The sequence below is a fragment of the Scyliorhinus canicula genome, chromosome 1, assembly GCF_902713615.1.
Source record: "Scyliorhinus canicula chromosome 1, sScyCan1.1, whole genome shotgun sequence".
Taxonomy (NCBI): Eukaryota; Metazoa; Chordata; class Chondrichthyes; order Carcharhiniformes; family Scyliorhinidae; genus Scyliorhinus; species Scyliorhinus canicula.
The window spans coordinates 68,480,312-68,496,721 of NC_052146.1; the positions used below are offsets into that span (position 1 = coordinate 68,480,312).

A 16,410-nucleotide genomic window follows, 5' to 3' on the forward strand; every position below is an offset into this window, starting at 1 on the left:
GAGTGTCCCCCCCCACCCCCAACCATACACTTCCTGGACACCCCCGAGTCTCCCCCCCCCCCCCAACCATACCCTTCCTGGACACCCCCGAGTCTCTTTCCCCCCCCCCCCCAACCCCCAACCATACACTTCCTGGACACCCCCGAGTCTCTTTCCCCCCCGCCCACCCCCAACCATACACTTCCTGGACACCCCCGAGTCTCTCCCCCCATGGATTCGGCCTGCAGTTTCTGGCACTTTAGACTCCCTGGTGTTCAGTGGAGACACTGGTGCCCATCTCCTTCCTTCCTCTTGGAGGTATTGGCACCTTGTTCCTGTTTTTAAAAATCAATTTACGCCAGCTTGACTTCACACCTGGGGGAGCATGGAATGATTCAGTGAGGGCCTCTCTCGTGAGATTTTGCAGCCATGAGGGATTTGCACTAATGAGCCCACTAAATCCCACCCATCATCTCTTTGCAAATGTAATGCCCATGCTGAGGTGTGTTTGGAGAAGGGGGGTTTAAATAGGCTTGGGGGTTCCAGCTAGGGACCCTGCCTCCTTCCCATTTCTGCGCTGATGAAATCCGAAGTGGGAAAGCTTGTGTAAGGTATTCTCACTCCACCACCAATTGAGGCCCTCATGTGGGCAAGCAGGCCTTATCCCACTGCTACTGGTATTCAACTGGTGGTGGGCAGGGCATATACCACATAGGAGGCCCAAAAAACAAACCAATGAGTTCCGGTTGGCTATGGGGGGATGCGGGAGGTGGGTGTGCTGCTTGGGATGTTCCCTTGTTCAAGGCAATCAGTGTTTGATTGAGGCACCCGACATTGGAAATGGTTGGGGAGTGGAGGTGGGGGAGATGGAGGCGGAAGGGGAGATGGCACTGAGAGCCACCACCTGCCCTTCCTTCTGATCTGTCTGACCCTCTCCATTCTCCCAGCTGGTGACCACCATTCCCTCCTTACTCACCTGTGGACTGTTCCCGAGTTGATCCTGGCGTCTCTAGTAGGTGCATCACCAGCAGCTAACACCACTCCATCAATGGTGCTTCCCGCAATGAAGAGTTTCTAACTTATGATTGGCCTGCACCGCTTGGGTTGGGGGGGGGGGGGGAGTAGGAATTCAACCCCCAGGGCCTTTGTTCCTGGGAAGGTCCACCAGTGGCAACTTAAATGCTTGACTAGTATTTAATACAGCAGGCCTTCACCACAGGGTGATGCTGGGCTCTCGTCCGCTCGCTAGCCGGTGGGCAAGAACCCCATCACCTGGATTCAATCTGGTCCTCTATCCTCTACCACCTAAATAATCTCCTAACTAGGCCAATAATATTGTTTCAATTCCTTTAATCAAACTTTAATCTTAGGTATCAGTCTCTTATGTGGAAAGTTATTGAATGCCTCTGGAAGTCCATATAAATTACATCCATTGATATTCTCTTGTCCTATCATTTCAGTCATTTCAAAATATTCAATTGGGTTTATTGGACCTACCTTTCACAAATAAATGTTGCTTCCTTTTAATCAGGTCAATTTTCACACAGTGCCTCGTCATTGCTATCCTTAATTATAGATTCTAACAGTGTTCACCTCACAGCTCTATAATTTACTCTGGTTTCTATCTCTCACTTTCCTTAAATAATGGAGCTACATTTGCAACTTTCTGCTAAAAAGGAACAACTCCTGAGCATACTTTGGAAGATTATGGCAAATACATCAGTAATCTCCCCACCTCCTTTCAAACATTGGGATGGAAATTATCAATCTTTATGCCAGTACTTTTTCCTAATGCCGTATTCTCATTTACATTGGCATTTTAGAACATAGAACATACAGTGCAGAAGCAGGCCATTCGGCCCATCGAGTCTGCACCGACCCACTTAAGCCCTCACGTCCAACCCATCCCTGTAACCCAGTAACGCCTCCTATCCTTTTTGGACACTAAGGGCAATTTAACATGGCCAATCCACCTAACCTGCACGTCTTTGGACTGTGGGAGGAAACCGCTGCACCCAGAGGAAACCAACGCAGACACGGGGAGAACGTGCAGACTCCACACAGACAGTGACCCAGCGGGGAATCAAACCTGGGGCCCTGGCGCTGTGAAGCCACAGTGCTATCCACTTGTGCTTCCATGCTGCCCACTACTTTACTGAGTTCCAATTCTTTATTGGCCCCAGAAGGTCAGCTATATTCATCTACTGCGAAGTCTCATACAGTACAATTATTCAAAAAGTCTGCCATTTCCTTATATTCATTTACAATATTAACCCCATCCATTTAAGGGTGCCACAATCCTCCAACTAGTCTTTTTCTTCCAATATAATTGATAAATTTGTGTTCATTTTTGTCTTTCCACGTTGATCTCCTACCATCTTTTAATTTCTTTGATGTTCTTTATATCTCCCCCAGTCCCCTGGACTGCTGTTATTTTACGTTGTCTCTCAGTCTGTTTTAATGGAGTCTACATTCACTGCACTGCCTGTGGTGTGTTTTTGTAATGAACTCCAATTGGCTTTATTGGTTGGCCAATTGGAGTATGAGCTCCCTCAATGATAGCTCATTGAGGGGGCCCATATAATCACCTGTGTAGGCTTTGTGAGCCAGTCTTAAGTTGACTGGACTGCTAGCAGCACTGTTTGTAGCTGCTCCTGTAATATCGTTATTGTAAATTAATATTGGTGTGGTGACGGAACTCCTGCCTCCCGTGGATTACTACAGTTTTATAAACCAACTGGTTAGAATCTGAAAATGTTACTCCTTGAATTTCTTTTTATTCATTCATGTGGGTGACACTGGCTGGGCCAACATTTATTGCCCAGCTCAGAGGGCCTTTAAGAGTCATCCACATTGCTGTGGATCTGGAGTCACATGTAGGCCAGACCAGGTAAGGATGGTAGACTTCCTTCCCTAAAGGACATTAGTGAGCCAGATGGGTTTTTACAACAATCGACAATTGTTTCATGGTCTTCATGAGACTTTCAATTGCAGATTTTTGTACCAAAATTTCACCATCTGCCGTGGTGGGATTCAAACCTTGATCCCAAGGGCATTATTCTAGGTCTCTGAGTTACTAGTGCAGTGACAATACCATTGCACCACTGCTTCCCCTATTGACCCGATGGCCTCCTTTGTCATCCATTGTTCCATGATTCTCATGTCTTAATTCAGTATAGGAAACATTGCAAATTTATCTCACTGCTTCCCTACCATTTGTCAATGTGCTCTGTTGATTATTCTTTTTGTCTACTGTATATGTTCCCTTGGCCGCAGAAAAATACAGCACCCTACTTCAGTACATGTGACAATAAATCAATAAATCAATCACATAGCTAGGTGCATCCCTCACTATTCTCATGGACGGAGAATAGTTCCGCTCATTGATCTGAAGCCTGTGCCACACTGTAAAGTAAATAAAGTCACCATCGTCCCAGATGACCATAGGCCTCTTCCCCCTTTGAGAGGGAGAGCTGACTGGTTTAACCTGAGGATCACCGCCCCTCAGGCAGGGGGCAAGGTGGAGAAGGCGGTTCCTTCATGAATAACCACAGCCGGTACGGGAATTGAACCTGCGCTGTTACCTTCCTGTGCGTCACGAACCAACTGTCCAGCCAACTGAGTTCCCCTTTGATCCCAGTACCAGCTGGAACTCAGATGTTAGCACACAGAGGCTGTGTGCTGAAGTCTCACTCTAGAGATTTGAGTACAAAATCTAGGCTGATGCTTCAGTGCAGTGCTGAGGGAGTGCTGCACTGTCAGAGGAGCCACCTTCCAGGTGAGATGTTAAAGTGAGGCCCTGTGTGGCCTCTGAGGTGGATGGAAAAGATCCTGTGACACAATTTTGAAGGAAGGAAGGCCAATATTTATCCATAGATCAACATCTAAAAACCAGATTACCGGGTCATTATTACATTGCAACATCTTGTATGTAAACTGGCTGCCAAATGTCTTCCAGTCCAGATCTTCAACAAGTACTTCATGGACTGCAAAGTTCTTTGGGACATTCATAGATGGTGAAAGGTGCCATCTAAATGCAAATTATTTCTTTTGGTAAGTTCACAATCCTCTCTATTTCCCCAGTGGGCTCACCTCCAGCTGCTATGATGAGCTGTTAGGGGATTGTGCACGTACCTGACCCAATGATGAGCACACTGGTGTTGCTGAAGCTGTTGTCACTCCGAGTCGGGCATCTTGCCATCCATTTCACCCTCTTCTGTGACTGGAGGGCCTGGGAGCAAAAGGGTAGACAGTGAAATCACAGTGGCAACAATTCCAGGGTTGGGGGGGGGGGGGGGGGAGAGGGGGGGGGGGGGGGGTGCTGGGAAAGGACTCCATTGGGCTTGGCACATTGTCAGTGTTGAACATCACCGTGAAGTGTATAGAACACTCTCACCAGGAGCACTCATACGTCCGCATTCTGAACATTGCTCCTTTCTTTGTCCGCACCACAAGTCACACAGAGTGACAAACTCAATGGCAAACACGGCTGGTGTCAACACACATGTTGGATCTCAGATCGCCCGCAATGATGGGGGAGAAAACAACATTCAAAAGAACACTTCTGACAGTCTGGATTTTGATTGAGTTCCCAGCTACTCTAATCAGAATGAATGTGCTGTTTAAAAGCACCAATTAGGCCCTGTCATAAAAACAGAAAATGCTGCGCAAACACTCGGCAGGTATATATATGGAGGGAGCAAGTTTCAGGTTGATTACTTTTCAACAAATCTTTTCCAAGATCAGCCTTCCGGCATCTGCTGTCCAGTATTTTCATTTTGATCAGTGATCATGTCGTTGTTGAGAGGCAGTGACTGAGTTCAGCCACTAGTGGGAGTCACTGAGTCTCACTGTATAAACAGGCCGGAGGAGGGGGATCTCAGACAGACTGAAGCCAGCAGGAGTTAAGGGTGAAGGGTGGATGGCCGCTTAGGTGCAACGCGGAAGAGGAAACAAGTGCTGAGCAAACAAATCATCAGCAGCTGACCAGGACAAATTGCTGCTTATTTTTCAAGTGTTTGTCTTCACCCTTATCAAAGTGAAGACATTCAGTCCTCGGGAGCGGTAAAGAAAGGTGACACATTTTGACCCAGTGTCAAGCACTCTTGGCTCAGATTAGCTGCAACTGCTGAGTTATTACAACACTGCGCCAACAATCAGGCTTAACTCAAAATAGCAATACCCCCTGCACCAGGTCCCACAGGTCAACTGGCAAAAAGCCGGGGAGGGAGATGAGGAGATTTATTTTAGTGCATTATGACCTGGAATGCACTGCCTGAAAGGGAGATGGAAGCAGGTTCGATGGTAGCTCTGAAATGGGGATTAGATAAACGCTTCGAAAGAAAAAAAGTGGCGGGGTAAGCGGCAAGCATGAGACGGGAAAGAGCCAGCACAGGACCAATAGACCAAATGGCCTCGGCCTTGCTGAAGTGTAATTTGATAATCAGACCTTCCCTGTGCACTCATTAACTGCACACTAGCCTTAACTGGGGGTAGCTTATCTTTTTATCAGGGCTCGTGGGCATTCAGTTTGAGTTGAGCCTTCTCTAACCCAGTTTATGTCTCATTGTTATAGCCTGTGGAGGAGATCTGGTTTTCCACTCAAAGGCCTGGGGCGGAATTCACTCCCAGAACATACAGCTGAAGGGACCAATTTCACAAGGACACTGTGTTACCTGTTTACTTGCTCGTACCATCACCTTCTCCTTTTCGATTCTGACCTGCGAAGGTGAACAAAGGTGATTAGAGATTTTAAAAAGCGGAACACGCAAACACCTCATCACCTGATTAGGCATGTTACACCCTTCTGGGTCAATATTGTGTTCAGCAACTTTAGATTGTGAACTTCCTCCTCCACCTTGACCCCTCTTTTTGTTTTTGGGTTCACTTGGTTTGCCCCAATACAACCCCATCCGTCTCCCACGTGTCACCTGTCACTTGTTCTTCAGTGTGGGTCCCACTGAGCACTCTCCTTTGTTCTCCCATTAACGTATTCTTACCTTTATGCTACTATTTATGCACTCCTTCAGTCCTTAATGCCACCATTAACACCCCCCTTGTGGTGTATCAATGACATTTTTGTCAATCTCTCCTTAGCTCTGCCTATCCCTGACCTTCCCTTCTGCCCCACCTCCCTCTCCAATTTTATAATTCATTACATTTCTATCCCTCTTCAGTTCTATAGATGGCTCATACGGATTCAAAACATTAACTCTGTTTGTCTCTCCATAGATGCTGCCAGTCCTGCTGAGTTTATCCAGCATTTTCTGTTTTTATTTCCAATTTCCAGCAACCACCATATTTTGCTTTCTTAAAGTTGATTAGGGTATGTTTTTCAACCGGAATTGAAGGGTTCTGTGCAATTTACAGGTTATTTGAAAATCTTTCAATTTTGCAAAACATTTAATGAAAAATAACCATTAATGTTTTCTTGCATTTTCATGCATTTGTTCAACAGCATTTTATCTTGTGGTCATTTATGTTTTTATTATATATATATATATAGATAGATAGTGAGAGAGGTGTAGGGAGAGGGAGGTTGTGGTTCCACAGAATTTCACAAACGTCTTTTCTGGCATAAATAGAATGATTTATCCAGATGTTCCTCTATCTCGCACCCATGTGCACAAGGACTTTGCAGCCTTGTTTGACACACTTAAGGGGAAGCTGGGTAAGTATATGAGGGTCCTCTGATTGGCTGGCAGCTCTCAGTAACTGAGACATGTGCTCCCGGGGTCTTGATTCTAGGGGTAGGCCTCACCACTGCCTGATTAGCTTGTGGTTCAACATCTCATCCTGAAAAGAGGCAGTGAGGGGGTCGCCAGCGACCCAGGCAAGACCCACAAAAGTCCACCCTGTGTCTCACCACGACTGGTGCCTCTATTCTTCAGACAGTGGCTGTTATTTTGTTTAAACATTTTAAACTCTATACTTTTGTTAAACTAGTGGTTAGTTTACAATTAGTTGAGCCTTCAACGTTGAGCGGGGATCATTTTAACTCTGCGGCACAGGTGACAGCAAATCAGAACTTGTTTTTCATCTCCCCCAATTAACAGTCAATGACTACTGCTCATGTGGGACATGATCACCAGATATGTATGGATGGGCTGAATGGTCTCTCTTCAAAATAGTGACACGGGATTCATTACATTGACCCAAAAGGTGAGCCTGAACCTCAGATTTAACACCTATTTGGAAAACGGTACCTCCAACAGTGCAACACTCCTTCAGTACTGCACTGCAGTGTCACCCTGGATTGTTGGGCTCAAGATTGTGAAGTGAAAATTGAACCCGACAACCTCCCGACTCCGAGACAGAAGTGCTACCAACTAAATCACGGTTGACACGATAGGGAACAAAGGAACATGTAACGGTGCCGGGCGGGGAGGGGAGATATTGTAGCACCACGGCAAGCATTACCTGAAACTTGGGTAAACTGTCCAATCCTGGGAAATCTTCGATATCGCCTGTTGCAACATTGAAACAGGCACCATGCCAAGGGCACCGAACTCGCCCATTGGTCAAGACACCTGAGAATAGAAATTCATGCCTCTTATACCGAGTACAATCACTAAGAACATAGAACAGTACAGCACAGAACAGGCCCTTCGGCCCTCAATGTTGTGCCAAGCCATGATCACCCTACTCCAACCCACGTATCCACCCTATACCCGTAACCCAACAACCCCCCCCTTAACCTTACTTTTATTAGGACACTATGGGCAATTTAGCATGGCCAATCCACCTAACCCGCACATCTTTGGACTGTGGGAGGAAACCGGAGCACCCGGAGGAAACCCACGCACACAGGGGGAGGACGTGCAGACTCCACACAGACAGCGACCCAGCCGGGAATCGAACCTGGGACCCTGGAGCTGTGAAGCATTTATGCTAACCACCATGCTACCCTGCTGCCCCTAATAGATGCTTCATTCTGTTTATAATTTATAATAGTCCACAGTATCAAATCACTTCACATCAGGAAAAGAGTGGTACGTTTTGCTGCTGACTGCTGCAGTCCAGCTTTTGGGTGTTCTAGTGCCAGCTTTGAACGTGTGCACCGCATACGGGGTAATATTCACTCCCATCGGATCCCGGACACTTTGTGTGTGCCTAGTTTCCTTTCCGAGTTATTCACACTCTGGAAGTAGCCAGCATTTTTGTTGCCCATCTCTAATTGTCCTTGGAAAGGTGGTGGTGAACCGTCTTATTGACCCACGTGGTGCAGTCCTGGTCAGGGAGGATTTTGACCCAGTGACAGTGAAGGAATGGTGATATATTTCTAAGCCAGGATCGCAGGTGGTTTGGGACCTTGCAGGACGATGTCGTTCCCATGCACCTGCTGCCCTTGTCCCTCTGGGTGGTGGAGGTCACGGGTTCGAGAGGTGCTGCTTTAGGAGCCTTGGCAGGTTGCTGCAGTGCATCTTATAGATAGTACACACGGTCCCCTTTTGTTTGGCCAAGGGCTGAGTTTGTCAGGCGATAGGGAGATGCGGTGTCTTCAATCTTCATCAAATTTAATAAGCAGAAAATTGAAGGCAGCAGCAGCAGTTTTCTCCTGCCCTTCATGTTACTGTTTACATCTTATGAGTGGCACGTTGGCACGGTCCCAGGTTCGATTCCTGGCTACGCTCACTGTCTGTGTGGAGTCTACACGTTCTCCACGTGTCTACGTCGGTTTCCTCCGGGTACTCCGGTTTCCTCCCACAAGTCCTGAAAGACGTGCTGTTAGATGAATTGGGCATTCTGAATTCTCCCTCTGTGTAGCCGAACAGGCGCCAGAATGTGGCGACTCGGGGCTTTTCACAGTAACTTCATTGCAGTGTTAATGTAAGCCTACTTGTGACAATAAAGATTATTATTGTGTAAGAATCGGTCCTACCTCCCTTGTTGAAGGGCTTGTCAGAGATGCAGCTTCACCAGACTGAGGCTAACCATTCTTGGAAATGACAGGCCCTAATGTAAAGGGTTATCCAGTATGCCTGTGTTTGAGACCTACTTCACATTGCACTGCCACTCACATTCTTTGCTTTTTAATTATCGTGCTCTGGTACTTGAATCCTCCGTCAGTTAACAATTTGCTGCAGCAGTTCTTTTCAGTATTCCTCATAACATTGAACCATGTCCATGTGACTACACACTGACCTTTCACCAGGGGTGCTCCGTAATGGGGACATTTGTGTCCTATTGCACAGTATTCTCCTCTCTCTTTAATCAGCAGGGCCTTGCCGTACGCCACATCCACCTCTCGCATCCTGTGGGCATTAAGCACATGGTTCACCCACAGTTCATTTAATTTCCAGCCGCCCCAATTGTGAATTCCCTGTAAATCGAACGGCCTGCCTGATCCACACCCTGTCGTTTGGTTACACAATGGAGGGGGAGGGCTGCTGGACAGGCTTTGCGCGACCCTTGTGATATTCAAATGTCTCGTTTTTATATTCTCACCCTTGTGTTCAAATCCCCCCACACTCTTGGCCCTCCACACCTCTGCAACTTCCCCCATCTCTCTGAGATTGCCACACCCTTCCAATTCAGGCCTCTTGTGCGTACCTGCCCTCCCCTTCCACTCTGCCTGGCTCAGTTCACTGAACCCTTGACTTCCCTGGATTGAGTGTTGCAGGAGGTGTAATACTGCTGCATTCCTGCTGGTGGCACTGTTGGCTTACTAATGCCATTTTGCTGATCACCATCTGAAACGCCAAGTCAAACTGCAACCCCAATTCATCTGTTTTATTCCCGTGATGTGATACATTGGGTCCATCATCTGAGGAAGAAAAGCCATTTCACCCCATTTCCTTCTGGCTATTTAATCAACTTGGCCCAAACAAGACGTTTGTGGCAATTCTATTGTGTGTGTTTTTATTAAGTGTCAGAACAAGCAATTCAGTGAGAATCCAGCTCAGGAGACAGTTTAATCCCTGAAATGAAATTCTGATTGCAATCATCGCTTTAACACGAGTAACCCAGTCACTGGCAATGGCAGAGGAAATCTTGTTGCCAATGCTGCAGGATTTGGCCTGGAGCCTCTAGCAAGTGCAGATCAATCTACAGGACACTGCTGTCCGCATCGGGACGTTAAAAAATGTTTGTCGGCTTCTGGTGATGGCAGGCGGGAGGCAGCCACACGGTGGAGGGCTCCCGCTCGGGAATAGAATGTTCAGGGTTTTAATGCCCAGCCCCGGGGGCAACGGATGCCGAAAAAGTTGTACAGTAAAAAGTCTTACAACACCAGGTTAAAGTCCAACATGTTCGTTTCAACCACTAGCTTTCGGAGCACTGCTCCTTCCTCAGATTCACCTGAGGAAGGAGCAGTGCTTCGAAAGCTAGTGTTTGAAACGAATATGTTGGACTTTAACCTGGTGTTGTAAGACTTTTTACTGTGCTCACCCCAGTCCAACGCCGGCATCTCCACATCATGGAAAAAGTTGTAGGAAGACACAGTGAGGAGAAATGCCCAAACTTTCGGAAAAAATGGCCGTGAAAAAGGGGGGTTAATGAAAGTCCGCCGGTGAGTGGAAAAGTCAGCGCAGGAACTGTAAGGAAAGCAGAGGCTGGAGCACCAGGGGAGGCCGCATCGCTCACAGCAGAAGAAATGACCAAAGTGATGGTTGTGGAACTTGAAAAACAGTTCACAAAGCACATGGAGGCGATGAGGAAGGAGCTGGGGGCGGTATTGAAAGTGCTGGTGGAGGAGGTGATTGCCCCGGTGAGGGCGGCGGTATCAAGTGCAGCGGCGGAGATGCGGGAGCAAGGTGAGGCACTGAAGGAAGTGGAAGAGACATTATCGCAGCACGGTGATCAACTCATCTCGATGGGGCAGTAGCTGCGGAGGGTAATAAAGACCAACAAGGGTCTGCGAGCCAAAATGGATGACCTGGAAAACAGATCCAGGCGACAGAATCTGAGGATCGTGGGCCTGCCCGAAGGGGTGGAAGGCCGAGGCCGACGGAGTATTTTGTCACGATGTTGGCGGAGCTATTGGGAGAGGGGGACGATCCCTCTCGATATGAACTGGATCGAACTCATAGGTCGTGGAGGACTATGCCAAAGGTGACTGAGCCGCCAAGAGTAGTGATTGTTTGTTTCCATAGGTACAGGCTGAAGGAGAAGGTCCTGTGCTGGGCAAAGCAGAAGCGGGTGGTGCAGTGGGCTGGAGCTGGTATACGTGTATACCAGGACTTTACGGTGGAGCTGGCGAGGAGGCGGGCTGCCTTCAGCCGGGTGAAGAAGGCACTGTACATTAGCAAGGTGCAGTGCAGCATAGTATACCCAGCTAAGTTGAGGGTGACCTACAAATCCAAGGACTTTTATTTTGGGACGGCGGAAGTGGTGGAGGAGTTTGCGAAGGCAGAAGGACTGTGGCAGAATTGAGAAATGGAACTGCGAGCTCGTCTTGTACTGATGTAGTCTCATGTAATGTTATTTTTTCACTGCGTGTTGGTGTATGTACAAATGAGTTGATGCTGTATATTTGGACAGCGGAAGATTTGGGACTTTCATTGGCAATGATGGTTCTTTGGGACTTGGGTGTGTATGCTGGGGTTGTGTGTTAAAGAGGATTTCTTTGTTCCCCTGGAACCAGGCAGGGGGGAAGGAGACCCGAGCCGGGGCCTCCACTCTGGCTGGTTTAAGGCGGCCAGTGAACAGTTAAAGCAGGAGTGAGGTGGGGGGAGGGGCTGCGGTCATCTGAGCCTGGTAGAACAGGTTTTGGTGAGTCTAGCCGGGGTGAAAAGTTGGGGGAAGGAACCAAAACTGGGGGGGGAGGAGTTTACAAGAGGAAGTGAAGGGGAGGAATCTGTGTGGAGGGAGGTGGGGGGTCTACAATTCATGGGTGTCATTCACAGTACACTTTCGGGGTTTGGATGGCATTGAATATTGAGGGGTGGACTATATATGTTAATGGTGACCATGGGTGATTCCTGATTCCTTTCTCTTTTTTCCTTTTTTTCTTAGGAGGTTTCTTTTTATTTAATGCTTATATTGTCATGTTGTTTGGGGATTGGTGAGAGGATGGGATCGTTGTTGTTAATAAGGGGATTGACATTGTATTCATTACCGCTCACTGTTTGTTGGTGGGTGTAAATTTTGAAGAAAATGTGAAAAAGGAGAATAAAAATATTTAAAAAAAAGAATGTTTGTCATTTTCTTTGAACATTTCTCTTCATAAAATGATTGAAAATGGGAAATAAAGACTGTTTAGCTGACAGTGCTGTACCATCTGCTGGGACAATGGGTCTTTTTGTTTTCTGATTGGATTGGACTGACTCACTTCTGGTCGGTTCCCTGGTAAAATATAGGTGATGTCTCATTGCTGTATTGGTGGCCGCTCATGTACTGATACTTACTGTCCATCCTGGAGTTCATTGACATGGCACACTGCTATCTCTACCATGTCCTTTGGATTCTGGTAGAGGTCGATCGTGATGGGCCGTTCCTCGATGTGCTTTGTGCTCCCGTTCGCCTTACATGGAGGTATAGGGCTGACTTTGCCATTTGGTGAAAGGTTTTCCTTCTCTCTCTCCTTCTCCTTGTCAGGGGCTGTCACTTCAACTTTGACTTCAACTGAAAGATAGGCAGCAACCACAAAGAAAGGTTTCAACCAGTGCGTTACTAAACTTTACAACAGTTGTAACATATTATTATTAGCCAGAGATTAATATATCTTGTTAATACTGAAAAATACAATCCATTTTTAAAATAAATTTAGAGTACCCAATTCATTTTTTTTTCAATTGAGGGGCAATTTAGCGTGGCCAATACACCTACTCTGCACATCTTTTGGGTTGTGGGGGTGAAACCCAGGCAAACACGGGGAGAATGTGCAAACTCCACACAGACAGTGACCCAGAGCCGGGATCGAACCTGGGACCTCGGCGCCATGAGGCAGCAGGGCTAACCCACTGTGCCACCGTGCTGCCCAAAAATACAATCCTGGTACTTCTACAGAAATATTGTCAAAAAATTACGAAATACCTTTTCGGAAATAAGATAGATGATGGAATAGTTTCCAAAAGTTTATATATTCTTTAAAATGTTCAATGGTAAACTGTGTTTGCTGTGTGTGTAACTATATATTATTATATATATATTTGTTCAATCTTGTATTATTTTATATGTATATGTTATATTCTCATTGACTTCACTTTCTCTTGTTGTAGGTGAACATCATTTCAAGGGCATTTATTTGCAAAGGGGAGGAAATTATACTTCAGTTGGTACTGGGTGTTTTGTCAGACTTCATTTCATTTCCCCCGCTCACCGCAAGTCCGGATCTATTTGTCTGGGTGGATTTACCAGAACGATGCCAACTTAGCAGGTTAAACTATGAAGACAGATTGCTGGCTTGTATTACTTTGTACATAGAAGTTGCAGATGAGACTAAAAGAGGAGGCACGGTAATTAGTTCTGAGGATAAAGTAAAGCTGCAAAAATGGTTACCAATAAGATGCAATGGGCAAAAAAGTGGCAAAGGACATTCAATGTCACTGAGTGAAAACAAAGAGGAATTTTTAATGGGAGAAGATTATTTCAGAGCAGCACCTGGATTGGATTGGATTGGATTTGTTTATTGTCACGTGTACCGAGGTACAGTGAAAAGTATTTTTCTGCGAGCAGCTCAACAGATCATTACGTACATGGGAAGAAAAGGGAATAATAGAAAATACATAATAGGGCAACATAATGTATACAATGTAACTACATAAGCACCGGCATTGGATGAAGCATACAGGGTGTAGTGTTAATGAGGTCAGTCCATAAGAGGGTCATTTAGGAGTCTGGTAACAGTGGGGAAGAAGCTGTTTTTGAGTCTGTTCGTGCGTGTTCTCAGACTTCTGTATCTCCTGCCTGATGGAAGAAGTTGGAAGATTGAATAAGCCGGGTGGGAGGGGTCTTTGATTATACTGCCCGCTTTCCCTGGGCAGCGGGAGATGTAGATGGAGTCAATGGATGGGAGGCAGGTTCGTGTGATGGACTGGGCGGTGTTCACGACGCTCTGAAGTTCCTTACGGTCCTGGGCCGAGCAGTTGCCATACCAGGCTGTGATGCAGCCAGATAGGACGCTTTCTATGTAAAAGTTGGTAAGGGTTAATGTGGACATGCCGAATTTCCTTTGTTTCCTGAGGAAGTATAGGCGCTGTTGTGCTTTCTTGGTGGTAGCGTCGACACGGGTGGACCAGGACAGATTTTTGGAGATGTGCGCTCAGCCTGCGACACCCACGTCCCATGTACAAATTTTTTTTTAATTACTGTGTTTGGATGATGAACATTCTTATTGCTTTGTTGCAAAATTAGTTTTTTTAAACACAGTAGCAAGTAATGAATAAATTATTTTTTTAAAAGCCTTGTTTTTTTACACATCCTATTATCACTATAGGGTACATTGATTTTGTACAGTGTATAGTGGATCAATGGGCGTGAAAGTGCCATGGCTTTGCATGGGGGAGGTGGAGGGACATAGCTTGGAATTTTGGGGTATGAGGGGCCGTGGGGGGTGGTGGAGGGACATAGTTTGGTGTGGGGAAATAACCAGAGAATTGCATAGCTTGGCATGGGGGAATGAGGGACCATGGGTGACTGGCAGGGCTGCGGTGGCATGAGAGTGTGGATGGTGAGGCGGGTGAGGGGCATGAGGGGTGAGGGTTGAAGTGCCAAAATACTGAGGTGGGTCTTTCAAACAGCCAGCTTCAGCACCTGGTGGGCCCCATGGTCACCTCCGACCCCTTACCCGGCTCAACTGGCTCGACTCTAGCTTGCACTCCCTCCTCCAGCAATGGAGATCCCACCTTTGCGGGCACCTTCTCCCAAGGCTAGCTACCATGGCTGAAAATCCAGGCCATAACAATCAGTCTGTATCATTTCAGAATTGAAGCACCTTATTTATATAGATTTAGGATGTTCAGGCAATAGAGAGACAGCACAGATGAAATAGAATGTTGCCTGATTTAAAGAAAGGCAAATACAGAGAATCGGAAAGATTGATTTGTGTTTTTATTGGAACAGAGATTGTGAAGTGACGTGATGGAGGTGTTTAAAATGATGAAGAGATGGGACCGGTTTGGTCAGTAGACCTTTTGTAATGGTTCAGGATCACAAACAAACAGAGATAGATATGTCAAAATTCTAAAGGTTTAGGGCAGAATGCAGAATCCTTCTTTACACTGAGTCTTATGAGGCTGTGGAATGCACGACTAAAGATAATGATTGAGGCAGAGGCCATTGCTGGAATTTTATGGACGCCCCCACAGTGGGTTTTCCGGAGGTGGAGGGCCTTGCCATTGGCCACCAGTGGGATGTTCTGGGCCCACCAAAGTCATTGACCATTTGCGTTGCTCACAGGCCAATCCCCATGAAACTCACCTCTGGCAGGACTGGAGGGTCCCGGCCTACATTGAAATTTTAGGTTTAGTTTGAAAAAGAGGGAATAAAGGGACAACAGAACAGAGCAGAGTCATCAGAGAAAGGCGACAACACAAAGTGAAAATAATGTGGTCCTTGAAGTCTGAAATAAATTCAGGAAATGCTGAAAATACTCAGAGGCTCTGGCAGTATCTGTGGCAGAGATAAAGGGCGTGATCTATCCGAATGGGAACAAGTCCTGCAGCACGCGATTGCCCGGGTGTTTCCCTGTGCTCAGAGCGCCGCTATTCAATGGCGATTTGGGTAGATCAGCGGCCTCAGCGGGGACCCTTGTCCTAGGCCGCATTTAGTCCCATTTGCTGCACTGAGAAGCTCCACTCGCCAGAACACCTCTGCGCAGGGAAAGACCAGGACGCCATTTTTAAACGACTTCCCAATCTTTTGACCCCTCCGACTTGACCCTAACACCCCCCCGCCCAAGCCCTAACTCACTGATAAGGGGGTCCTCGGCCCCTCAGGCCCCCCCCCCCCCCGTATACCCCTGCACCCATGCAGAGCACCCGCAGTACTGATTCCTGTCAAACAAAAAGTGCTACCGTAGCAGATTCAGCCTGCTACCCCTGCCAGATGGCAGTGCCACCTGGGCACTTTAGCAGTGTCAGCCTGCTACCCCTGCCAGATGGCAGTGCCACCTGGGCACTTTAGCAGTGTCAGCCTGGCACCCAGATGGCAGTGCCAGGGTGCCTGGGTGTCATCAGCAGTACCAGGGTGCAACCCTGCCCAGAGGCAAGCACCTGGGGGCCTCCGATCTCCTGGTAGACCCCGACGAGTGCCGTTCTGTTTGGTCCCCGATTGTGGGGCCAGTACTGAACGGCGGTCGCCCGAGGTCTCCAAGGCAAGGGAGTTCGAGCCCACACCCTGGGTAAATCTCTGGAATGTATATTAGAATGTGACGAGCTGCTTCGGGGATTGTGAGGGGGGGGGTCGGAAGGGTCTCAGGGGTTAGGCTGGCTGGGGCCGGGGGCGGGGGGGGGGGGTCCACAGATCACGAGACTTAAGGGGTGGACGCCC

The 16,410-nt window shown here is 47.4% G+C and overlaps 1 protein-coding gene across 8 annotated transcripts in view; it reads right to left on the reverse strand.

The window, feature by feature from the left end:
• The window catches only part of LOC119963410 (apoptosis-inducing factor 3), a 199,507-nt gene that overhangs the window by 70,266 nt on the left and 112,831 nt on the right, over positions 1-16,410 (reverse strand). For all 8 annotated transcript variants that reach the window (XM_038792517.1, XM_038792553.1, XM_038792536.1 and 5 more), the window contains 5 exons: positions 12,327-12,543; positions 9,124-9,233; positions 7,399-7,508; positions 5,655-5,699; positions 4,114-4,210 (listed from right to left, as the gene is read on the reverse strand). In XM_038792517.1, coding sequence (XP_038648445.1) covers positions 4,114-4,210; positions 5,655-5,699; positions 7,399-7,508; positions 9,124-9,233; positions 12,327-12,543 — 579 coding nt within the window. The remainder of the gene's footprint in view (positions 1-4,113; positions 4,211-5,654; positions 5,700-7,398; positions 7,509-9,123; positions 9,234-12,326; positions 12,544-16,410) is intronic.